Source organism: Somniosus microcephalus, chromosome 8 (genome assembly GCF_052327205.1).
Source record: "Somniosus microcephalus isolate GS21.2 chromosome 8, FLI_Smic_1.0, whole genome shotgun sequence".
NCBI classification, from domain to species: Eukaryota; Metazoa; Chordata; class Chondrichthyes; order Squaliformes; family Somniosidae; genus Somniosus; species Somniosus microcephalus.
In genome coordinates this window covers 30849621-30876391 of record NC_140994.1, presented here as the reverse complement: position 1 = coordinate 30876391, position 26771 = coordinate 30849621, and the positions used below count along the sequence as shown (strand labels likewise).

Genomic DNA, 26771 nt, shown 5'->3' with positions numbered 1-26771 from the left:
CACCACACTTCCAGCCTTTCCTGTTTTCATTTCAGATTTGCTGCATTTCTTTTTATCTCCACATTAAAATAATTACTGCTTTCCTTTATTATTTGACTTCAGTGGTTGGCATTGGAAAAGGGACCAAAATGCTCACTGGAATGTTGTCGGGCTCCAAGGTAAGTGCAGTTGTTTATGAAGGGTATGATTTGTTTCTGATTTCACTGAATCGAGAGCTTCAACATTTAATTCTCTCTCAAATGTTTCTCTGAGCAGCTGGTGTACACTTCAAGTGCATTTGATTGTACTGTTTTAATGAAAGTATAAACTATAAATATGTCAATATAGCTAACATAGTTTTATTTAATAACAACAGAAAATGCTGGAAAAACTCAGCAGGCCAGGCAACATCCGTGGAGAGAAATTAGTCGACGTTTCGGGTGAACCCTTTTTCAAAACTGGAAAGGAAATGAAATAGATCGAAGGCAGGGCTGCGATAGAAAAAGAAGTAGAGACATTAAGAGGTATTCAAAACCAGACGAGATGGTAATAGGACAGTGGAGACAAAAGACTTAAATAATCTTCCTTAAAATAGTCTTGACACTAATATTTATCACTCATTGAAACTTTACTTGATAGTTCACATATTATAGAATTAGTCTTGTAACTTTAATAATAGACAATTGTGTCTACATTTCCTTCCCTGGGCAGCACCTGCTTCTCTTCATAAAATGTACAGGCCTCAATTTAGAAATATTGGAGGAAAGCTGTGCAAGCTCCCAGAGCTCTTATCTGTGTGACAGAGCAAAAGCTGAGAGAAAAGAGTTGCATTCTTAGCTTTGGCAAGGAGTGAACTCATGACAATACTTCAAAAGCTCATTTTGATCTGGATCTAAATTTAGTTCCAAAGGAAGTGATCCATAAGCAAGTGGCTCTTCTCTGCATCAATTCAAGCCCAAGTTTATCTTGGGGCGCAGACAGCAATTGTGGTTTTTCACATTTACTGTACTTTCTGATTACAGTAATGCATATTTGAGCAACCACTTCATCACCATCATTATATTTAATTTCACATTTAGTTTTAAATTCAACTCCAATAAGTCCTACAATAGAATGTTGTCCCAGGTGAATTTGCAGTACTAGATGAAAAATATCTAAAATCAAGAGTACTAGGATGTAGTACTGTGCCATTGTTTCTTCTTAATTTATATACAACACCCTCTGTTTAAAAAAAAACACTAAACTGTATCTAAATACAGGAAATTTTCGATTTACCGGCACCTAAATAACCAGAAATCTCGGTTAACCGGCAAAATTCAGGAGTAGGTTTTACTTCATATTGTATTTGCCCTCCTCCGTCTGTTGCTGTGCAAGGGTGTGGCTGCAGCTGTTGCTAAGCTACAGAGACGCTTGGAACTTGTGGCCATTGTTCTACACTTGTTGCTAAGCAACAGGGTTTGTTGCTTTATACGGAGCTGTCAGCTCTCCCTATCTTTTACTATAGCGTTCGGTTATCCGGAATTTTTGATGAACCGGCACCACGTCGGTCCCGTCGGTGCCAGATAAAAAAAAGTTTCCTGTAAAGCTTTCAGAATGCAACCTAACTTTTATCTTCAAATAATTTTGAAAAACAACCAAGTAGTTGAAAGCTGAATAAAAACATTCCAGTAATGAGATTAAATTGAGGCCTTGTCTTCCCCCTCAGGTGGGTGTAAAAGATTCCATGACACTATCCTATATTTATCCCTCAACTAACACCACTAAAAACAGATTATCTTGTTAATATCTCATTGCTGTTTGTGGGAGCTTGTGCACAAGTTGGCTGCCACATTTCCTACATTTGCAACATTGACTCCACTTCAAATGGTACTTCATTGGCTGCAAAGCGCTTTGGAACGTCCTGAGGTAGTGAAAGGCATCCTAGGGAATTGTGCACGCTGCAAATGCTCAGACTGCAGAATCTGCCTTCAGCTAACACAGCTATATCTCTAGATAAAAGTATCAAGTCCAAGCCCAGGCTATTAAGAGGCTGAGGCCTTAAAATAAAAACTTTAATGAAGGTATTAAAAGGCGCACAGTGGCTATCATGTTATTGTGAAAATTAATTTTTTGATATTTTGAATCAAACGCTACTTTAGACGATGGAAATTTCAGTTACTGAGGGCTGGGGCGGCGGGGGGGGAAGTGACCAGATTTTTTTCCAAAATGTATTTTGTATGATTTAATTGGTGCACTTTTTTTCAATAGCAGATTCCCCTGACTGGTCATTCAGGATTGATTTATTTTCATAAGTCCTTGGTAGATTCTCGGCAGTTTTCCAGCTGCTCTCATCGTTTTTCATTCGCACATTAACTACCTCCTGAGCTCTGATTTGCTGCTGTTCAATCCGCAAAATATGATGGCAAAAATGTAATGAACAGAAAGTGTGTGCTAGATGAAAGATGTTTAATGTATTACTAGTTGATCTTCTGTGGTATTGCTAACTGTCCATCTCTCTCATCCTTACATATTGCCTTCTTTTCTCTTCATTTCTCTTCTGTTGTGCTTTTCTCCTTCTCGGGTGGTATGGCGTTATAGAGGAGGAAGCCATCAGTGATGCAAACCGTATTTTCACAGTGGTGGCTGCGGGATGCTAGTCATGAGAAGGATTTAGTAGGGTGGTGGGTACTGGGTTGGGATGCAACTCTGGGTGTGGGATTGCTTTTGGTGTGGGGGGGGTTGAGCCAAATCATGCATGTGACCAGGGCTGCAGACAGGATTTCAGGTCATGTTTGTGTGGGTGGAGTGCAGGGACATGGAGAGTTGAAGACTGTTTCCTGCCATTGCAACCAATTGCCTCTTCCGAATATCTGCTTGTGCTCTGTATGCTGCCTGCCTGCCCCTTTGTACCTTGTTGATTTCCCGCCCATCATGTCCAGTTTATTGTTATGCCCTGTGGCCCTCAACCCATCCAATAATTCTGTTCCTTGTGCTTATCCATTTCCCCCCCCCCCCAAAGTCCGTTGCCATTGTCTGGCTTACTGTTTGCAATTGATAGCTCCCCCTTGCTCCTATTCTTTTCTCCACTCATTCTTTCCCCTATTCATTTCTCTCTCTTCCTCGTCGACTGTTGCCCTATAACCCAGGCCCCCACAACTCAACTCAAGCTCTATACTCCCCATCTCCCTCAACCCCATCAAGCCATGCCTCAGCCTATCGTGTTTTCACCTTACTCCCCTTTCAGTCTCGCTCCTTTGTCTCAGCCCTTTCCTACACTTTCCCCCCCCCCCAACTTTCTTTCTGACCCTCCCCATTCCCTCACTATACCAAACAGAGAGTAGGCCTGTGGGTGAGACAAAACCCAGTGGCAAAGAAGGTGAGAAGGCTGGGGCTGGCAACTAGGAGTTACATGGTATGTGGGCATGTTAGGGTCAGTAAACAGCAGGCCCTGGTAATGGTATGTCAAATGAACTTGGTGTCACACTAGGTATGTTTGCATTCTGCCCCATTACACTGCCAGAATCTGAGCAATGCTGCAGAGCCACAACATACTGAGCAGCATCGTATTTAAAAAAAAAAAAAAAAAAAAAAAAAAATTCCTAGGGCTGTTGGCCAGTTTTCTGAATGCCTCTTTGATACAATCATCATAACAAGCCAGATCTCTTATGATTATCTTGATGTTGACATGAAAGTAGTGTCTGCTCTTTGAGTTTTGTACAAAGCAGAAAATGGCTTGCCTGCTGGTTAATTGCCAAGGCCATTAGAGTGAATGCACTGTTAGCTCGACATTAATGCCAATACATCATTGGGGTGCTGCCAACAAAATAACTCATTTATGACAGTACCTGGGCCATCAGTGAATTGTCTCAAGCCAGCAAAGTGCTCGACATCTCATTTGGAAAAAAAAATAATTTCAATAACATGAATAAGTCAATCCTTTAATATTGCATGAGGTGTGATGCCTGATCAGGTTTGCAGGCTATTCAGCCAGTTAAGGCGCAGATTTTATTGATGTGGGTCTCTCCACTCTGGAATGAGGACACCTATGGAGGTGCTGGAACGATACGCAAGTTTAATATTTAAGTGAGGTAATGCAAATGTTAAAAATCGAAAAGGAGAGAGGTGAGACAGAGTAAAAAAGTTTTTTAAACTTCTGTTTAAAGTGTTCATTTTAGTACTGGATGTTTTAGTAGCCTTAATGTAAAATAAGGATATTTTTGAGTGTCGCATTGCGAAAGCTAACTTCTCCACAAGCATAGAATTTTGTGGCCCTATCAATAGCCTTGCCTTTCTAGCGTCTTGCAAGAGTAATTTGTAAGAACATAAGAATTAGGAGCAGGAGTAGGTCATACGGCCCCTTGAGCCTGCTCTGCCACTCAATAAGATCATGTTTTTGCAATAGTCGTTCCTGTGGCATCAGAATGAGGCTGCCACTTTCATGCTGAATTGTAAGCGTTTTTCTGCGTCGGCCTTTACTGGCTAGGAACTGGGCTGTGACTCCATTACAGCTATCTGAAAGTGCAGATTTTCATCTCTTCAATTTTGATTTAATTCAAATCCAGGCTCTCGAGGTGAAAATATAATCTAGCCCACTGCACCACCTAGCTATCTGTATTCCATGCTATCTTTTGTAAATCTACAGAATTGCCTTCAGCTTTAGTAATCCTAAAGTTGTCAGTCATAAAGCTCTACTTTGACCCGGAATTTGCATGGAAACTGATTGCAACTTCAAGATGTAGCGCATGCGCATCCTAACGCAGAAATCATGAAGTTGTAGTCAGCTATTGACTGCTCCGACGGCACTAGCAGTGCTGTGGACCCAAACACCACCACCCCCCCCTCCACCCACAGCTGACAATCAGTGTAATCTGTGAAATCAGGAAACTGATGAAAACTTTGGCTCTTCCACAGTAATATCGCTGTTAAATACCCCATTTAAAAATTAGATCCTTTTGGATTACGGGCCTACATTTTTGATGGTGAGGCTTTTCGTCCCAAAGCATCGGGAATAATTCCTTCTGGTGCTGATCTAATCTGGTCAGTATTCATGCAAGTGATACCACCACTCAAAGATCAACTTGCAGTAGTTTTGCTGTATATCAGCTACAGTATAACTACAGCCAGTGAGAATCTCACCATTTATATATATTTTAATTTTAAAAACTCTAGTACAAAAGTATGCTTTTCTCTAAATAGCTTTTGGAACACTTGACTCTTGACCAATACAAAAGTCACTGCCAGTACAAGAGGTTGATAAATTGTGATTGGCATGTGAGCATCGTGGGTGACGCCATGTCACTCATCACCTCATTCTCACCCCCGGGCGCCCACACCCTCCATACTAGCAGTAAAACTACACTTCCTGCATGTTCTCGTGGACATACATTTATTTTAATAATAGAAACATGGAATTATTACAGTATGAGATGAAATTTGTGTCCCTGTTAAAGTAGGGGGTGTTGTCTTCTATATAGTTGCAGGTAATAGGGTGCTTTCTACAGAGAGTATTCCTCTGGTAATCTTTCCTTTTCAGTTATGCTTCCTTTGAAACAGAAGGACCCATGTAAGAAGGAAGGTCAGAAAACGTCTTTTTGGCATTGTGCCAGGTGCTCGTGTTGTGATTGGGACTCGCTGTGTTTGGCTCCTACTCATTGTGCACCGAGCTAGTCGGCAAATGCAGCACTAAAAATATTTTCTAATCTTCCTTCTTGCATGTTTCCTTTTGTTGTAAAGCAAGCATAACTGATAAAGCGAAGGAAAGACTACCCGGGGCAGTCCTCTTACGCAGATTACTCACCCACTGGATTGATAGATCTATATCGTTTCACTGTCTGCAGCACTGACCTCCCATTCCACAACTGTCTCCTGCGCCACTCTCTGCAGCACATTAAATTAATTTCCCCATGCTGGAGGGAGTGTGGTGACTGATCGGGGGGGGCAGGGGGGGAGAGAGAAAAAATTGAATCTCCCGTTTGAAGGTATGGCTTCTTCTATGATTGAAAGCTTTGGGGATGGTGATAAAGAAATTGCCATCAGGGTTGCTAGAAAGTGGAGGGGGGGTGGGGTGTATCTTGTATGTAAATATACGCAGTGCACTGAAATTTTCAGCACTAAGTCATTCAGATTTCAGCACACATCAACATGACACATTGTTGGAAAATTTATACATCTCTAAGGAATTAATCTTGATAGACATGTAGTGTAGCTGCTGGGTTTTTTGATGCATTGCAGTAAATTCTATACTTGAAGGGTTAATGTATTTTGTAATTTTCAGATTAAAAAAAAAGCTGCAAAGGTTTGCAAGGTTAAAGATTGAGCTACAAAGGTGAACATTTATTCAGCTGCCAGCTACTGTATCTTGGTTTTGAGCTGATATAATCAATGTCTTTCCATACTTCATTTCAAATGGAACCCTTGTCTGTAGAGAGGGTTAGAGGACAAATATATCAAAGCATTATTAGTGTTTGCTATTGGCATTGCCTGTTTGTATATCAATCTGATAGTTGTCTCCGCATTAACCACTGAACCATGATAAAGGACTCCAATTGAGGGAGTAGTCTGTACAAGGAAAGTGATGGGGAAAGGACATAAATGGGCTTCTCCGATGCCTCAGTCGGTAAATGCAATTAGTACAAACCGGATTTGATGTCTGTGTGCTGAGCTAGAAGTAGTGAAGCAGTGTTGGATAGCACCACTACACTGGGTCACTGTGACCTCTGACTTGGGAGAGGCAGAAGTAATGAGGAAGGCTGGAATGTGTGCTTTTAGTGGATGTCTTTTTTGAAAGCAGAATCTGGCTCAGATCACATCACCTCTACCACTTTTTTTAACTTTGGGGCTGGATTTTACCAGCCCTGAGGAAGCGGGTTTGGAGGCAGCACTGCTGGGAAATCCCCAAAAATAGGAGCGGGTCCCAAACCCGCTCCCAACCTGCCTCCAACCAGTCTTCCCGGGAGTCGGGTCCCCGATTTGCACAGGGGCCCAACTCCTAGCGGTGGGAAGAGGATAATCGCCACTTAAATGCCTGTTAACAGGCAGTTAAGAGACTTTTCCCAATTTTTCGACTGCTGCTGCGGGCCTTCCGACATCGGGGAACCCCGCCAGGGTAAGTGAGGCGTGCTATGGGTTTCTTGTTACGTTGGTGTTTGGATGACTGCTGCAGAAGTGGTGTGAGAGATGCAATGGGACAGTGGTTAGTATCAGAGGTAAGGACATGTTGGGAAAGTAATTTTTAATGTGGTTAGTTGTCTCTGCAGGTGACAAGATGTGACTTGTTTGTGTTGCCTCATATCGGGAGAAGTGACAGATGGCTTCTGCAATCTCAGCTGCAGCTGCCATCTGTTTCATCCTAAGGAGAGTAATTGGAGAGCCTGGGTGCAAGGGCTCACCTTTGGACAGTGATTGTCAGTGTTTGACAGCACCTCAATGCTGTCAAACACTGTCAAATCGTCTGTCAAACAAGTGTGGTGCATATGCCTTTTTAAGAAAACCGGCAGATGAAGTGTCGTCATCTGACACCGGCTTTCCCTTAATTGGCTGGCAAGCCTGCAGGGCGGGCTTAACGAGGCCAATCAGGGCAAAAAAGCGTCTCTTCGTCAGACATCGCTGGGGGCGGGACTAGAACCCGGAAGGCAGCGGTCCCGCCCCCAACGCATCTCAGTAAGTAAAATCCAGCCCTTGGATTCTGTGGAAGACTTTGTTTTCCAAAATGGTATTCGGTGGTGGCGCAGGGTAGAGGCACTTGAACTTAGCTCTCTATGGTACAATTTGACAAAAAAAATAAAAACATTACCCTCAGGTGAGGAACAAAATTCATTACTGTGACCCATAAAATTTTATTTTCTTGCCACAAATCATGCTTTTTAGTGTTGGAATACGGTGCTGGTTTTGTTTTTCATTTTAGGTCTACATTTTGAATGAGATTTATGCAGCTAGACTTCTGTTTCTTCTGTTTTTTTGCCTTTTTCCTTCCCCCACCCCTCTAACCGATTCAGCTGTAAATTGCAAAGAAATGAAGGAAAAATCTAATGGTTACGTTAGCTTGGAGGCATTAAGCAATCATTTTTTTCTGTTAAAATGGTGTGATTACACTGCAACAAACCTTCAAATTTGTTTGATGCCAGCGTTTTTGTCAGTCCACTGAAAATCAAATAAAGGAGTTTATTTTTTTTTAAAATCCTTGACTGTCTGGAAACAATTCGTTCTTAGTGCCTAATGGCTGGAGTTCCAGATTCTATCAAATACAGTTCAAAATATGAATCACAAGGAGATGAAATGGAAAAAGTACATCAAAGCAGTATCCCTAGGTAGCTCCCATTTGTACTGCAGTTGAATCTGCTTGCGCTCACCACTTGTGTTCAAACGAATATAGTGCTTGATTTAGCCTCGGTTACTGTCTGCAGTAAAACCTATCAGAATTAGGTATTGAATATTATTCAGATCATTGAGCCTTGCACTTAAACCTTATGATGTTGTACCACTATCTTCCTAGTCAGTAAATCTCAATAGTCTTTATTTAGATGTGCCTTGCTTCATATGTGTATTTGGGAATTTTTGTGTCAGCAAGGAGTTGGTTATCAGTGGTCAATCTGGGCACTTGGTGTTTACAACAGGCATTTCCAGGTTTGATGTAGTTAAATGGGGAGTAAAGTTATTTCTCTGTTGGCCCAGCAATTCATCTTAACATCAATCTCAGAAGATCCCATACTTTATACCCACATCATTTTTAGTTATGTGTATCAACTTTTCTTCTTGTGAATTTCTTTTGAAAACGGGATCTCTCTGGAACAGTTGGTAGCAGATTGTTTCATAAGAACATAAGAAACAGGAACAGGAACAGGAGCAGGAGTAGGCCAATCGGCCCCTCGAGCCTGCTCCGCCATTCAATAAGATCATGGCTGATCTGATCCTAACCGCCAATCTACTATCACAGAACCATCTCCTGAATCTAACAGAATTAGACACATGAAATAGGAGCAGGATCAGGCTACACGGCCCCTGGGCCCGCTCCGCTACCCACAGGGCCATGTCCGATCCGAACCTAGACTCATGTCCAAATTCCTGCCCGCTCCCCGTAACCCTTAATTCCCTTTACTTCTAGGAAACTGTCTATTTCTGTTTTAAATTTATGCAATGATGTAGCTTCTACAGCTTTTTGGGGCAGCATATTCCATGGACCTACCACCCTCTGAGTGAAGTAGTTCCTCCGCATCTCAGTTGTCCCTGTTTTGTAGAAATGCAGTAGATTCAACTTGCTGGTTTGTGGTTATGTAAGTCTTAAAAAAATCATACCTGAGGATCTGCAATGGTGTAAAAACACATGTTGAACATAGACATTGTGATGCAGGCAAAGAAATCAAGTGTACGCTGCTTCTGTTATTAAAAGATATATGACTGAACAATGCTATTTTTTAAATCGATGGACACTAAAATAACCATTTTTAAAAATCCTGTCACGTTATTTTAACCCATTGCCTTAGGTCCCTGCATAGCATGTCTCATTGCTTGCACAAGGGTGGGGTTGTTCCTGTGCTCCCTGGTTATGCCATCTTTAAATTGAGCAAAGTATTTAAACAAGACTCATGATTTGCTGTTTCCTGAACCTTGTGCAAATGGACTGCCATGTTTCCTTGCATAATAACAATGCCTACAACTTCAAAAGCAATTCATTGGCTATGATGCATCTTTTGAATGCCCTGAGGACATGAAAGATATATAAATGCAAGTTTTTCTTGTTTACCCATTTTCCCTGCCAGCCTCTGGGGAAACATGTGATTGTGCCTCCAATGAACCAGATGCAGTTAATTCTGAGTAAGGGGCACTGAATAATACAAATTAACTATGTCTGTGGAATCTGATCTGTCCATGGAAACTGATGCTTACATTTCTTTAAAACAACTTTACTCTGGTTGCCCTATGGGTATCTTGGGAGTGCTCAATGCTGACATGGGATGCCTGATATGAAAATTTTCATTGGACAGTGGAATAAAATTTCATATTATTAAAAATTTACACAGGCACTGGAAAAAATGACTATTTGCTACTTATTTAAGGAATTGAAAATTAGCCCCTTTTGCTTCACGATGGCAAACTTTTTCTCTCCAAACATATGCTGTGATGTAATTTTTTTCGGCCTTTTGAATGATTTCTTGAACCTGCTTAAGCTATGCCTTTCAGTCTGGTGACCAATATAGAGTGCCCAAAATGGATATAATGGCATAATGTTGCTCTGGTGCAATATCATAATATATTTCAAACTGGGTTGTGTAGCAGTCTGAAGCAAGCCAATTTAAGCATTGTATATAAACCCTAGACATAGCTCTTCTCTTCTTAGGCAGTCCCTCGGAACCGAGGATGACTTGCTTCCACATTAAAAATGAGTTCGCAGGTGACTGATGAGTCCAGTGCGGGACCTACAGTCTCTGTCACAGGTGGGGCAGACGGTGGTTGAAGGGGCGGGTAGGTGGGGTGCTTGGGTTGACGTGCGCTCCTTGCACTGCCTGCACATGGCTTCCGCTTGCTCCTGGCGAAGAGACTCGAGGTGTTCGGTGCCTTCCCGGATGCTTCTCCTCCACTTTGAGCGGTCTTGGGCCAGGGATTCCCAGGTGTCGGTGGGGATGTTACACTTTTTCAAGGAGGCTTTGAGGGTGTTCTTGAAGCGTTTCCTCTGCCCACCTGGGGCTCTCTTGCTGTGCCGGAGCTCCGAGTAGAGCGCTTGTTTTGGGAGTCTCGTATCGGACATGCGGACAATGTGACCCGTCCATCGGAGCTGATTGAGCATGGTCAGAGCTTCGATGCTGGGGATGTTGGCCTGAGCAAGAACACTGACGTTGGTGCGCCTATCCTGCCAATGGATTTGCAGGATCTTGCGGAGGCAGCATTGGTGGCACCTCTCCAGTGCTTTGAGGTGCCTGCTGTACATGGTCCATGTCTCTGAGGCATACAGCAGGGCAGGTATCACTGCTGCCCTGCAGACCATGAGCTTAGTGCCGGGTTTGAGGTCCTGGTCTTCAAACACTCTCTTCCTCCGGCGACCGAAGGCTGCACTGGCACACTGAAGGCGGTGTTGGACTTCGTCGTCGACGTCTGACCTTGTTGACAGTAGGCTCCCGAGGTATGGAAAGTGGTCCACGTTGTCCAAGGCCTTGTGGATTTTGATAATCGGGGGGCAGCACTGTGTGGCGGGGGCAGGTTGGTAGAGGACCTTTGTCTTACGGATGTTTAGTGTAAGGCCCATGCTCTCGTATGCTTTGGTGAAGGTGTTTACAATGGTTTGGAGTTCGACCTCCGAGTGAGCGCAGACGCAAGCATCGTCTGCATACTGTAATTCGATGACAAGGCTTCATGGCAGCACCCTCGTTCCAAGCACTGGCATCTGCTGGACTACGTCATCGTCCGAGTGAGGGACCGCAAGGACACCCGCGCCATGACAGGAGCTGACGACTGCTGGACAGACCACCGCCTAACCCGCTCTATCATCTCCATCAATGTAGCCCCAAAACAGCAGCGGCAACAGAAACAATGCCGCAGGAAAATTAACGCTGGAGCGCTCAAAGACCCCACCAAGAAAGCCCTATTCAGCCTGCGCCTCACAAACAACCTGACGACTCCCAGTGATGCAGAGACACAGAGTGCCCACAGCGTCTGGTCTGCACTCAAGGCCTCCATAATCAGCACCTGTGAAGAGACGCTCGGTCACTCAACCAGGAAACACCAAGACTGGTTCGACGAGAATGACCAGGAGATCCAGGAGCTAATAAGCTGCAAGCGCAAGGCATTTCTAGACATATAGCAGTAGATCATCATCTAATTCTCAGATGTGGGTATATTGATGGCTATACACAGATTCTTTTCATTAGAATAAGCCCAATGCATTGGGGGGATAGTACAGGATTCAAAGTCTGCTTATACTACTTCCCTTTGATTTTCGGACGTGATACTCCTCTGCTTCTGTTAACGTTGCAGTCTGTTATGGTATGGTGCTTTAAACTTTCCCCCTTCTCTTCCTGCTCCTCTCAACCTTCAAGTATGCCATCCTACATGATCTTCCTCCCTGCATTTTCATTGTTAAAGTCAAGGTTCATCATACTGTAATTCATTCCTTTAAAACTGGAATTCCTTGCTCTTGGCATCACGTAGTCATTACTCGTTGATTTACCTAATTTTCAACTTTTTAACTTTGGTGTTCTGCATTATGGGTCTTGGTTCTTAACAATGATCTTTCCTTATCGAATAAAGAACATAAGAAGTAAGAGCAGGAGTAGGCCGTACAGCCCCTCGAGCCTGCTCCGCCATTCAATAAGATCATGGCTGATCAGCGACCTCAACTCCACTTTCCTGCCCGATCTCCATATCCCTTGATTCCCCTAGAGTCCAAAAATCTATCTATCGCAGCCTTGAATATACTCAAAGACTCAGCATTCATAACCCTCTGGGGCAGAGAATTCCAAAGATTCACAACCCTCCGAGTGAAGAAATTCTTCCTCATCTCAGTCTTAAATGGCCTACCCCTTATCCTGAGACAACGATCCCCAGTTCTAGACACTCTCTAGCCAGGGGAAACAACCTCTTGGCATCTACACTGTCAATCCCCTTCAGAACCTTGTATGTTTCAATGAGATCACCTCTCATTCTTCTAAACTCCAGAGAGTATAGGCCCATTCTACACAATCTCTCATCATAGGACAGCCCTCTCCTCCCAGGAATCAATCTAGTGAACCTCCGCTGCTTAAAAAAAAATCCACAACAATTTTCTGTTGACTTACTTTAGTTTGACATGGTTGGGAAAGCCCACTATCGTATCAGTGGGTTCATTTCGTGCAGAAAGAACATCAGAGATGTGCTTGCATAGTCAGTCTGTTAAGGTAATTGCACTGCACAGTGTATAAATATTTAATTATAAACAGATATACAGAAGAACACTTGCAGCTCCAGAAGTTCCTGAGAGAAAGACCAGTGTACTGGAAAGTCTAATATTGTAGTAGCAGTCTTAAACATTTAATTTCACACAACGTTCTAGTATATTGCTTATGGGAAAGAGATGTCAACAGGGGTTCCACCTTTGGTCATGCTTGAACATCCCTTACAGGCTAACGACAGACCATGCCCACAGCCATTCTCTTCATTGGCGGTCATGGTATACAGCTCAAGTGACTATTAAGGGGGTAACTGAGGATGCATTTGTTTTTAAAAAACAGGAAATAACTCCACACTATCTATTTGTTAGCCTGCAAAGGTTGGAGTTTTAACTGCATTCTGAAATTTGAAAAAGCCAAGGTACTGTACATTTGAGCAAATGTAATGCTCTTGTATAGTTTTGAGACTGGAGTTTGGGGAAACTTTCATTTGCAGTAGAAACATGAAGCACTCAACAAAGGCAGAGAAAGTATTCCCTGAATGGTTTTTATTACTAGAAAGACTGGCAGGTGACATAAAGGGAAATAGTAAAGGATTTTATAAACAATTAAAATAGTTAAACGGCTATGGCCAATTAGAGATGAAAAAGGAAATCCAATGGAGGATGAAGGAATGGCACAGATACTAAATGAGTACTTTGCCTTGAGTGGAAGTGGGACTGAAAGGGTGCAAGAGGAATGGATTTTTCAAAAGGCGTTTGATGATGTGCCACATGGGATGCCTCTAGACACAATCAAGGCACTAGGTATTAAAAGGAATGTGGCATCACGGATAAAAGGCAAGTTGAAGGAAGAAAGATGGAGAATAGTGGTTAATGTATGCTTTTCAACTGGAGTGATGTATGATCAGTGTTGGGATCACCTGGGGTAATGCTAAACCTCTGCAAATCCTTGGTTAGGCTGCAGTTAGAATATTGTGTCCAGTTTGAATGGCTTACTTTAGGAAAGGATGTCAAGGCCATGGAGAGGGTGCAGAAGAGATTCACCAATCTGATGCCAGGCCTTGGGGTGAGACTAGAGAAGCTGGGGCTTTTTTTCACTGGTACAGAGAAAGTCAAGAGAAGATCCAGTAGCAGTGTTCAGATTTGAGGGTTTTGTTGAGATAATGGGGAATAACTATTTTGTGGGGGGGGGAGGGGGGTTATAACTGGCGAGTTGGTAAGTGGGCATAAATTTAAGATTGGCAACAGAGTGGAGAGAGGTTTGAATGATTTTTTAGATGGGGGTGGGGTGGTTGTTGGAACATGGAATGCTCTACCGGAAACAGTAGTAGAAGTAGAATCCAAAATAGGTTTTAAAAGGGAAGTGGATAAATATTTTTTAGAAAACTAACGGGGTATATGGGGGAAAGGGCAGAGGGATGGCGATATGTGAATAACTGAATCGAGACAAGAACGATGAACCAAATGACCGCTTGTGCTGTAACATTCTATGATTCTAGTTAATTTCCTTTAAATGCTCATCTCTCATTTCCAATAGCCGTAGTGTTACTAAGTACCCACCCAGTCAGTCTCCTTGTGTAGTTGAGACTCGTATTTTGGGAAAAATACCACCGTCCGCCACTTACCATTCAGATACATATAATTGGGTATTAAAAGTTTTAAGTTTGAAATGAATATGATTACCGATGGCAATTGCATGTGCTTACCTTTTTGTGGGGGGGGTGGGGGGTTATAATTTTGTCGTACATTTTTGAGGAAATCATAGATTTATCATGTAAAAAATGCCAAAAGTAAGGGAAAAAGAGTAAAACTACAGTTAGAGATGTATTTTGTGGTAACTAAACTATCTTTACTTTGGTTTGTGTGGGTTTTTTTTAATAAAAAAATATAAAGCTATGTATTTGTATGGTGTGGCTCCCAGGATGGCCTGCACTTTGTGGGTAGGTTCTGAGGTTTACCGCTGCAGACATGGGGAGTGCTGGTGCTGTATTGTGCAGTGGTCATTGTGTTTCCGGCTTCATTAAAATGAATGGAGGAGATGCTGCCATTTGCTGAGAAGGTGGGAGAGGGGCGAGAGACTATGGGGGGTGCAGAGTTACTGTATTTGCTATGCCAAAAAGCTGCTGAGGCCGGATTCCTGCAGTGGATCTTGAATTGGAGGGGGAGAGGAGCACGTGTCGGCCATGTGCACGTCGTGCTGAGAAAGTTGGCAGTGCTGTCTCCTCTCTCCAGCAGGTCAGCTGTTTCTGCTGGTGAGTTTGTTAATAGTGCTCACCTTACTTATCCATGGCGTGTTCCGGCAGCATGAAGTAAAGTAGCAGGCCGGCAGATTGACTAAACGATCCCAAGAGTGAAAATCCTGGCATCTGTGGCCCCGTGATGCAGTGGCAAGTATAGCCTTAAAGTGGCCAGTATGCCCGCCCTCAGAACAGGGGTCAGGATTGACACATCCATTTTCTTACTGTGTAGCTAGGAAGTCATCTGACTTTGGTTTTTACTTTTTTTTACTTATAATAAATTCAGTTCTATTATTTTAGATTTCTGATCAGTACTTAGAGAGCGATGTTAGATGGAGAGCTGCTTGGTGGACGGATGAAGTAGTAATGAGAGAATCGGGGGGGCGTAAGAAGGAATTTTCCCCCTCCCCTTCCTTGGTACAATTGTTGAGGGTTATAAATAGTGTGGCTCCATCGATTCTGTTGGTATCAACTTTGAACACTGAGCCTGAATTACAATCACCTAGCTGCGTTTGCCATGCACAAACACGACTGCGGGAGGGTCACCGGGTTTGAAGTCAGAGTAGACGGGGACCTCATGGCCCAGCCTCAGAAGCAGTATAACTTCCCCAGAGAAGCAGAGCCCGACATGGAAGCAGTCATGTCTTCTTTAGTACAGCAGGGAGTGTTGAGGCCCATAGCCACCCATGTTAACTCTCCGCTATGGCCGGTCAGGAAACCGGACAATTCATGGAGAGCCACGGTGGACTATCGGTTGCTCAACAGCAATATCCCCGTATGTGCCCCCACAGTAGCAGCAGTGGCCGACCTTATCGGGAGCATTCTAGCATCCGCGACCACGTTCACGGTGCTGGATATTTCGAATGGGTTTTGGTCCATCCCCTTAAGGAGGGAGGACCAGTACAAGTTTGCCTTTACTTTTAAAGGGCAACAGTACACCTGGAACTGCTTGCCGCAGGGCTTTCACAACAGCCCCAGCATCTTCCACCAGTATGGCAAATAGCTTAAAGGAATTTAGTCAGCCCACCCAGTTGGTGCAGTATGTGGATGACCTGCTGTTTACCGACTCAGTCGGGGAGCATGGCCCGTTACTGGCCGAGCTGCTTCAGAATAAGGGTTTTAAGGTAAACCCGAAGAACGCGCAGATCGGCCAGCGGGAAGTTAAATTCCTGGGCCTGACCGTCCGCGCAGGAGAGAGAGCCATAGATAAGGCTAGGAGGGAAGCGGTCCAAGAGTTACCGGTCCCCAACACAGTGAGAGGTGTGAGGTCGTTCCTAGGGTTAACGGGGTACTGCAGAGACTTCATTGAAGACTATGCAGCCACAGCAGCCCCTCTGCTCTGACTCCTACACAAGGGAGTGGAGTGGTTTTGGGATGAGGGTTGCCAGGCAGCATTTGTCAAGCTCAAGGGAGACTTGCAGACCGCACCAGCCCTAGGAGCCATAGATTGGGGGGGGGGGAAAGTTCTTTCTGGAGGTAGCGGCTAGCGGGGATAGCCTGAGTGCTGTGCTGCTCCAAGAACGGCACGGCAGGCTAAGACCGGTGGTCTGCTCCTCCAGAGTGCTCACCGATGTAGAGAGAGGCTATTCCAATTGCGAACGGCACCTTCTGGCCACGCGTTGGGCTGTGAAAAGATCCTCGATCTTCACAGGCACTTCTCCCATCGCCCTTCACACCAACCCAGATGCTTCTGGACGGGAGGATTAAAGATGGGACAGTCAGCAGTGCCCGCATTGCGCGCTGGACCCTCCTCCTCTCGCAGATGGATCTGAAGGTGAAGGGTCTTTGCGAGCCAAAGCTCGCGGCCAATATGGTATATCCTGGAACAGCCCATCGGTGTTCCATAGAAGGGGTATGGGAGGTGAATGTAGGTTTACGGGCCGGGATACATCCCACAGGCCGCAAAATCTATGTAGACGGTTCCAGCATGGTATCTGCTGGCGAGCGACTCACGGGGTGTGGAGTTTATGACCCAACGGCAAACATTGCCCTGGCGATCAAGCTCCCCAGCACCATGAGCGCCCAACAGGCTGAACTGTCCGCGGTGGTGTACGTGGTTACCCACCCCAAAATCTTCCTCACCCCATACACGATTTGTTCGGACAGCGTGTTCGCATGCAATTAGTGTACGGAATACCTGGCCATATGGTCCCGCCGCGGGTATACCTCCGCCAACGGGAGACCCTTAACCGTAAAGCCCCTGCTGGAGAAAATCCTGGCAGCTGTGGGGAAGGAAGGTGAGGTCTTTATCCACAAGGTGAAGGCCCATTCCTCCACAGAACCCCGCGGCCAGGGCACCCAGCAAGCCGACACGCTTGCCAAGGAGGGTGCACATGCAGGCACTTTCTGGGACCCGTATGAGTCCGGGCCCGTGGCGGCAGTTAGAGGCAGGGATGGGACCTAAAGGAGCTTAGAAGTAGTATTAGCCCCGGATCTTGAAACGGTCCAAGCCCAGGACCCTGTCCTGAAAACTGTAATCAGTTCAGTAATAGAGGGTAGGAAGATAGAAGGCCCTTAGGCCCAGCAGCCCTCTCCATAAGGGAAGGCATGCTGTTTAAGGAGGGACAGTGGGTAGTACCCCAGCAGCACCGGAGGGAATTCCTTCAACTGGCCCATGAGGGTCCAGGAGCGGGACACCCCGGGCCTGAGACCACCTGGCAACGGGTGGAACAGGCGGGATGGTGGCCGGGACTCCGGGAAGACGTCCACGAGTTCTGTGCTGGCTGTCTTGTATGCTGACCCCCACAAAAGGAAGGTGCCCATGGGACACGTTAGGAGGGTGGCGGGACCATGGCAGTCAATCCAGGTCAACTACATCGGGCCCCTGCCCACCGCCCAGGGAGGCTACAGATACTGCCTCGTCCTGGTAGACGTGTTTACCAAATGGGTAGAAGCCTTCCCCTGTAAAACAGCTACGGCACTGGGTACTGCAAGTATCTTGGTACGGGAGGTGTTCTCGCGGTGGGGACTACCCCAGTTTGCGGAGTCCGACCAGGGAATTCACTTCACCGGCCAGGTGATGCAGAACACCCTTATGCTGCTAGGCATTCAGGGGAAGTGGCACGTGGCCCACAATCCACAGTCATCCGGGATTGTGGAAAGGATGAACCGCACGTTAAAAGAAAGACTGAGGAAGGAGGTAGCGGACTCGCCCCAAAAATGGGCGGAGGTCCTACCTTTAGTCCTTATGGAGATCCGGGCCAGCCAGTCCAAAAGTACAGGATATTCCCCGTACAAGCTAATGACTGGCAGGGTAATGCGGACCCCCACCCATGTCCTAGCCCCGGTTCTCACTGAAGGGCAGCTTTGGGAAGTAAATCGGGACATATTTGCCCGAACCCTCCTCGAGCGCCTGAAGCAGGTCTACGAGCAGGGAGCATGGGGAAGCAGCATCAGAATAACCGATTGCTGCTCGAACCTAACAAAAGTCACCAGTGGGAGATAGGGGACCAGGTAATGGTGAGGAACTATGCCCGAGTGGGGAGTTTAGAGCCACTGTACATGGGACCCTATAGCATAGTGGATAAAGCCAGCCCCATGGTGTATGCAGTAAAATTGCCCCGGCGCACAAAATGGTTTGATGTAAACCAATGCAAGCTGTTCAGGCCGGAGACAAAGAAACAGGCAGCCGGGATCCAACCCGAGGTTAGAAATCTCCAGCCCGCAGCAAGTTCAAGTGCACAGGCTGTGCGAGCAGGTGCAGTCGCGTGCATCAGGGGAGGAGTCACCCAGCCCCCTGTTCAGACCACTCCCCCCCATCTTCTGGGATTCAGGTGGGGAGGAGGAGGAGCCCGAGCCAGATGACCCCGCCTACAAAGGTTTTGAACCTGAAGGCGGAGACCCTCGGCAGCCGGCAGCGAGGGATTACCTGTCCCCAGCTTAGGTTTGGGAGGGGTGGGACTCGAGGGAGAGGACCCTCAGCCAGCGGTCGTGGGAAACCCACAGGGCGCGCCCACAAAGGCTGGGGTCCGAGCAAAAGGTCCACTCACCAAGGTGGCCCCACCAGTAGCCCTCCCTAGAAGGTCCCCTCAGACACCCCAGCCCAAAAAGGTATGGTCACCGGCTCCCCAGCTTAAAACGACAGCCTCCCGAGCCAGGGAGAAGCCGAAAGACAAAGGTCCCCAGCTAGCAGCTACAGACTGCAAGGGACCGGAAGTGCAGGTCAGTGCAGCCACGCCGCAGGGAGCAGCCTGCAACAGCCCAGACAGGAATTAGGCTGGCCGCTCGGAGACGGGCGGCAGATGTACATAGCTTTATTAGTCGTTTAAGTTTATAGTGTTAAGTTCGGCTATTTTAATTTAATTCTAAGTAAGGAACAGTTAGTTTCGATTTAAGTATGAAGCCGTCTCAGAGTATTATCCATGTGAGTCGAGGTCGCGGGACCTGACCATACGTCACCCGAGCCAGCGAGTCTCCAGGGAACCTGGCTAGATGCCTTATGTCTATTGCAGGAAATTTCGGAATGTACGGAGGCGTAATCCTGCTCGCCCTGCTCGGGCTGCGCATCGGTAGGAGAGGGGACATCGAGGACCACCACATCTTCGGGTGCTCGTGGAACAGGGCGCCAGTGGCAGTCGACGGTAGCGGCATACGGGAGGCGGAGGAGACCGCCGCTTACTTCCACGAGGGAACGTGGCTGGGATCCAATTTGTCTCAGTACTCCAGCCAGACCGGGTTCACCTACGGGGAGGCCTCCCTCCTGTGCCCCAGGATACGGATCGTTACTCCCAGGATTAGCGTCACCGTGGGCAAAAGGATATGTTTAACATGCAAGGGACACGTTCCCCTGGATAGGTGGTGGTGGCTCAGGAAATTAAGTAAAGGCATGGGGAACCCCAGAGTTGAGTGGGAACGGTTGGGGAACGACACTCACCGGACTATCACAGGGACCCATGGGGGGTTAAGTGTGTGCTGGGATAAATGGTGGGAACCGGATCAGGGGATCTATGTCTATGTGGGGATCAGAGAAAGCCTGCCCCACAGGCATTTCCATCATATTCCGCAGCCAGTGGCAAGATAACAGGAGGGGGATGGACTGGGAGTCTCGCCTGGACGCATGCGCGATCCCATACTCCCCAATCTCAGTCAATGCCACTGAACTAGTGACCCGCCCCTGCCCACGACCGCGACGTCACGGACGATAGTGGAGCGATGCCCCGCCACCACCAAGGGACTAGGGAACGGCTTGGTGCTAGTACCTACAGAGCAGGTGCTGTATCAAGGGGTGCACTATGCGGTAGCCTCTGTGATTTTAAACCTCACCGAGGTACACCTACCCGCGTGGTGCCCCACAGAGACCGTGTAGTTGTATCAAGCCCTCTTAAAAGATATGTTCCGTAAATTTCATGAGTTTGATTTTTAACAAGACTGTCCAGATAGGGGCCGACATTTTAGATATTACGACCCCACCCTGGTGGGACATTTTTGAAAATATAGAGGTCCCATCCTGGATCCGTATGACATCCCACATCCTGGTGGTGTGTCAGTTAGGGATAGTTCTCTACCTGGTGTGCATCCAGTGTAGGAGAAAGGGTCCCAGATTAGAGTTTAAAACTCAAAAGGTGTGGAAGGAACATTATGCCCGGGTGGAAGAAGAGACACCCGTTTTAGTTTTGCGTCGCATCACTTAAACGTGATAGTCGTTGTTTGTTATTTTTAATAAAGATTGTTTCTTCGTTTTATTGTGTTATTTTAATAAAGATTGTGACTGTTTGATACTACAGAATAAAAAAATTTGTAATGTACCAAGTGGTGCAGGGGTGTTGGACCCCCCTCCGCACTTGGATTTTGTAATGAACCGTATTTTCATCTATAGATGCCTATCGCACACTGCGCTTTCTCGAAGTACGGGAAATACATGTGTCGAGGGATTATGGATAGATAAATACAGGGGAAGGTTGTTTATGGAGGGTCAGAAAATTTTGCTCATTTTTGGAACATGGATACTGCAAGCAAGTTTTAGTATCCTAGGCGAGACTAAGTTTTGCAAAATTGAGGCAGTTCCCTCCCCCCCCCCCCCCGAAGATTATTTAATTAAGAGAGACCCCGGTTGGACTGATTTTAAAAATCCAGGGCCACACAAAATGGCTGCGGTCAACCTCGTGACCAAAAGACTGTAAATCCCAATTGTGGACTCTGTGACAAGCTAACAGCTTGGGTATTTTTGATGTCTGCGAGATCATGAAACCAGACAGAACTTTTACATTTATGTATTGGGAGCAAACTCAGTTACATTCAAGCCCCCGTTTACAGGCCATCAAGCTTGTTTACTCGAACGATCCAAACGATCAGCGGAGCCATCCAGGTTAGGCTGGCCCCATCAAGGAATCTGCTGAACAAAGGAGAGCAGTTATGGGACCGTTAGAAGCTATTACCGGCTATCTAAGTCGATGGGCCAAGATCGACACTTTTTGTTCAATTCCAACCCGCTCAAATCAAAGGATGAGCTGATTTAGCGCGTGAGGTAAGGGCTACCGAGAGGAGTATAACTATAGCCCCTCAGGAAGCCATGCTCTCTCTCTCTCTCTCTCTCTCTCTCTCTCTCTCTCTCTCTCTCTCTCTCTCCCCCTCTCTTCCCCCCTTGCTTCCCGCGCCCTGCCTGCCACCACCCCAGGAAGAGGACCTACGAAGAGGAGCCTGTCCCGAGAGGTGAAATACCCTGCCAGATTACTGGGGTATTTTCACCTGGACGGTACCTTGTGCAGCATTGAAACTGCGTGGCATCGAAAGGCAGCAGGGCAAAGAAGCAAGATTCTCGTCTGTTTAAACGACTCGGACTGGTGAGCGTGGAATTCTGATCCCTCATAAGTTAGCCTAGCGAGGTTTAGAGGGTGGGAGTTAAGGGGATTGCTAAAATGGTCATTTTAGTCATTTTCCCTCGATGTGCCGTTTATTTCCCATCCCTGATCAGTGTAAGTGTACTGCATCTATATTCTTTGTATAGAATCGTTCTCTGGTAATAAAATCTTGGTTTTTCTGTGCACCAAACCACTGGTCTGCTCGTTTTCTTTATCGCTACCTGCAAATAAGTCCGGTGGTCAGAACTCAAAAAGGGGCGAGCGATTCGAGTCGCTCAAAGGGGGTAGTCGGAGGCATAACTGACGAACCCAAGACGCCCACACAGTAAAACCCCTTACACTAATGATACTGCATCTCTGTGTCAAATTTTTTGGAAAATATTCTGTTTGGGTAGCATGATGAGTGAACTGGGAGGAAAAAAATTCTTTAAGCATATGGAGCATAACTGATACAAATATGGTACAGTGTGAGCCAATTCTAGATCTCTTTACTACAGTCTGCTACAATATAGAATTCTGTTCCTTGAAGAAATGTGGTTGATGCAGCTCCAATTTTCAGGTTTTATTTTTTTCCTGAATTTCAGTCAAAAACATTAGGTGAATTCAGTTGTAAACAAATAAGTGTTCTTTCAGGTCAAAAACAAACCAAGTTTGTAACCACAAAACTGTGTAATTCAGTCTGATCAGCAAAGAATTTCAGGAAGAACATTTGCGATATTTTAAGCAAATGATGAATGCTTACATCTGCCTTCACAAAGTATAACACTAACAATAGTTGAAGTGCATCTTTAGTTGTTTCCTCAGTGCATTCCACAGAACTTCATTTGCCATCTATACATGATGCATGCACCTGAAGCTGCTGTTTATTGTTATGGTTCATTATATTTTAAAGGTTTTTCTGATTTTTGAATTGATTAAAATATTGACAATTGCATATTTTGGAAAATTTGGCAACGACATCCTATTCCGGCCATAGTTTAGGGTCTTGGATGGCATGTCTTTTATTACTATGATGAAAACAACAATTTGCATTTACAAGGCGTCTTTAATGTAGGATTAGTGTTCATATGGCACACTGGTCAGGTACATCAAAAGTAGACCTGACCACACTTAGTGCTGAATTCAGAGTTTGTTGCAACCTGATTCTTGGTTTAGATTTGTCTTTTTCCTTTTCCCCTATACAGCTTCAACATGGTGTCTCTAGAAGTGGTTTCTACCTTCTGTCATTAAAAACAGAAAATGCTGGACATACTCAGCAGGTCAGGCAGCATCTATGGAAAGAGAAACAGAGTTAACGTTTCATCTGACTCCGGCAAGCTGCTCTCAATATTCCAAAATTGTCACAGTTTAAGTTCCTTTTCAATAAAGTGTTCTTTTTTGGGACCATTTGCTCTGACTCATCGGACATCCTCTGAACATGCCCAGATTATCTCAACTGAAATTTGATCAGATCCTGTATCAGTGAGAAGGAGCCAGTATTTCATTGTTTAGAAACTTGTTTTTCCATCTGATTTTCATGATGGCATTGAGGTTGCATGGGTGAAGGGTTTTCAAGTCTTTGTGACATCTGTAGACAGTCCAAGCCTCGCAGCTGTAGAGAAGCAGCAGGATCACGGCCTCGTGCTTTAACCTTGATCTTGATTTTTGTTCCTTGTTCAATCTCCTATGCACTTCCTCACGCCGCCAAAAGCTGAACAGCTTTCCACAATTAGGGAGGCACTTCTTTATCCAGGATGCATTTGATGGGGTGCTACCCAGGTGCACTGTTAAACTGAAATCCATTGTGTTCCTACAGTGATGGTGTGTACTGTGAATGAGGTGTTGACTGCAACATAATATTGATTGTCTTCAGGTTGATGGGAGTGGATGTAGGTGTAATGGTAGGTGATGTGTGGGCTTATCGAGCATTAGTGGCCTGTCATCTGGTGCGGAAGTAGTGGCGAGAGGCCCTATTTTCCTAGTTCTATGGAGGGTGGCGCTCTGGAAAACTGCACTACCTATTTTGGAAGTAGCTGGTCTCAGGTAAGTTAATAATTAGGTTAAGTGTGCCATGCATAATTTGAAATAGCGTCAAGTGTTAAAGGAAGTAAATGTTATACTTGCAGGAACCGCACAATATACAAGCCATTTTTTAAAATACTGAGTTGTGAGATCAATTGTGCCAGTACTTTTTCCATGTAGTTGAGCACTTGTACTCCTTTCTATTGACTGTATATAGTGATACCACCGTTATTTCCTGAGGTAACATGTTGATATGATGTATTGATTTGTTCATGTACTGCTTCATGGTAGGGTTCAGGTTTTGCCAAGTGATTTCTCTCTTCCAGCAAGTTTCAGAAATCTGGGAGATAGAGGGCTGTTGGGGGCAGGTGTGTTATTTAACTCTGCTCTCATGTATCACATAGCAGTTAGCACAATGGGGGCCTAGCAGGGCCCCCTGGGAAAAGGTGCCAGACTTGCTCACTTCATGACATGTGACATAAAAGGAACATGGAATACAGGAAACTTTCAATTTACCGGCACCTAAATAACCGGAAATGTCGGTTAATCGGCAAAATTCAGGAGTAGGTTTTACTTCATATTTATTTGCCGCCTTCCATCTGTGCTGTGCAAGGGTGTGGCTGCAGCTGTTGCTAAGCTACAGAGACGCTTGAAACTTGTGTTCATTGTTCTACAGTTGTTAAGCAACAGGGTTTGTTGCTTTATACGGAGCTGTCAGCTCTCCCTATCTTTTACTATAGCATTCGGTTATCCGGAATTTTTGATGAACCGGCACCACGTCGGTCCCGTCGGTGCCGGATAAAAGAGAGTTTCCTGTATTGAATTCAATGTCAAATCAGGTAAACAAAGCGAAATAGAGGGAAAGAAAGATTGGATTAAGTGAGAGGTGAGAGACAAAGAAAAAGTTCTAAAAAAAATTTAAACTTTTTCTCCAACAATAATTAAAAGCTGAAAGAGTGAGGCTCCATACTTGGACTTGGATGTACAGGGCACAATTTCAAAATTTGCAGATGAGACAAAACTTGGCATAGGCAGACACGTGGCAGATGAAATTTAACGCAGAAAAGTGTGAAGTGATACATTTTGGTAGGAAGAACGAGGAGAGGCAATATAAACTAAATGGTACAATTTTAAAAGGGGTGCATGAACAGAAAGACCTGGGGTATATGCACAAATCATTGAAGGTGGCAGGGCAGGTTGAGAAAGCAGTTAAAAAAATCATACAGGATCCTGGGCTTCATAAATAGAGGCATAGAGTACAAAAGCAAGGAAGTTACGATGAACCTGTATAAAATATTGGTTTGACCTCAACTGGAGAATTGTGTCCACTTTAGGAAGGATGTGAAGGTGTTCGGGTGCAGAAAAGATGTACAAGAATGGTTCCAGGGATGATGGACTTCCGTTACATGGATAGACTGGAGAAGCTGGGGTTGTTCTCCTTGGAGCAGAGAAGGTTGAGAGGAGATTTGATAGTTGTTCAAAATCATGAGAGGTCTAGACAAAGTAGAGAGAGAAACTGTTCCCATTGGCGGAAGGGTCGAGAACCAGAGGAGACAGATTTAAGGTGATTGGCAGAAGAACCAAAGGCGACATGAGGGAAAAGATTTTTACACGGCGAGTGGTTAGGATCTGGAATGCACTGCCTGAAAGGGTCCATGGCTTCCAAAAGGGAATTGGATAAGTACCTGAAGAAAAATTTTTGCAGGGCTACAGGGAAAGGGCGGGGAAGTGGGACTAGCTGAAGTGCTTTTGCAGAGAGCCAGGACGGGCCGAATGGCCGCCTTCTGTGCTGTAACCATTCTCTGATTCTATAAAAGTTACTTTTTGGTGCCAGACAGGTTGTTTGGCAGTAATTAAGACTTACTACGCTATTAAAAGGGTACTTGCACTAGAATGGCAAAGCCTTAACTTTTTTTGGTACATTTAGTCTGTATGAGGTAAGTACAGGAACTTCATACCATTCAATGTATTTGAATGACGAGTCAGATGGCATGATGCTGATTTTCGAGAAGCTTTTGGAGGAGCAGGCCATCTCGGACAGCAACTTCCGGATTTCCATGTTTAACTGCGCATATGCGGTCACCGGAAGTTGCTGTCCGATTTCCATGCCAGTAACGATGAGCGCTGATGGCATCAAAATCCGCCCCAATAAAAATGAGTGAATCTTCTGTGGCATTGCTCGTGGTGAGTCAGAGGTTACTGTTTCAAGCGGATGTGCTACGTTGGAAATGGGGGAAGAGTGTGAATGGCCACTGGAGGAATTTGGGAAAGGTGTTTGAGATGTGCTCAGAACACTGAAATGTGTTTTTGATTTGTTCCCAGAAAATAACCCCACAGTGTTTTCCTCACTGCTGCAGGTAGGTAAACAGATTTGCTCCCTTCACATATAGAGATATGCAAATTTATCATGCTGTAGTTACATGAACAACTCCTTTGATTTTCTGTTATTTTATCTCGGATTAAATTTATCTGTTTTTATATTTAAACATTTTTTCATCACAGTCCTAATAATTGCATCTTCTCTTATGCTGCCAATCCTTTTCTATTACTAGAGAGTTTTGGATTGGGTGGGGCTTACAAACACACAGTCCTGGTACATTTTGTGAATGGCCAGTCTTTCTGTCATAAAGATCCTGGTGTGTAATGCTCCCCAAACACCCCTTCCAGGTGAAACAGCGATTTACTTGTACTTCTTGCAATCTAGTATACTGTATTCGCTGCTCACGATGCGGTCTCCTCTACATTGGGGAGACCAAACGCAGATTGGGTGACCGCTTTGCGGAACACCTCCGTTCAGTCCGTAAGGGTGACCCCGAGCTTCCGGTCGCCTGTCATTTTAATTCACCGCCCCATTCCCACTCGGACCTCACCGTCCTCGGCCTCTTGCATTGTTCCACGGAAGCTCAACATAAACTCGAGGAA

General features: G+C 45.3%; 1 protein-coding gene across 1 annotated transcript in view; it reads left to right on the top strand.

The window, feature by feature from the left end:
• trub1 (TruB pseudouridine (psi) synthase family member 1) overlaps positions 1 to 26771 on the top strand; it is a 69360-nt gene that overhangs the window by 7487 nt on the left and 35102 nt on the right. Inside the window, 1 exon segment of the mRNA XM_085994426.1 lies at positions 103 to 158. Within this exon segment, the coding sequence (XP_085850552.1) occupies positions 103 to 158 (56 nt within the window).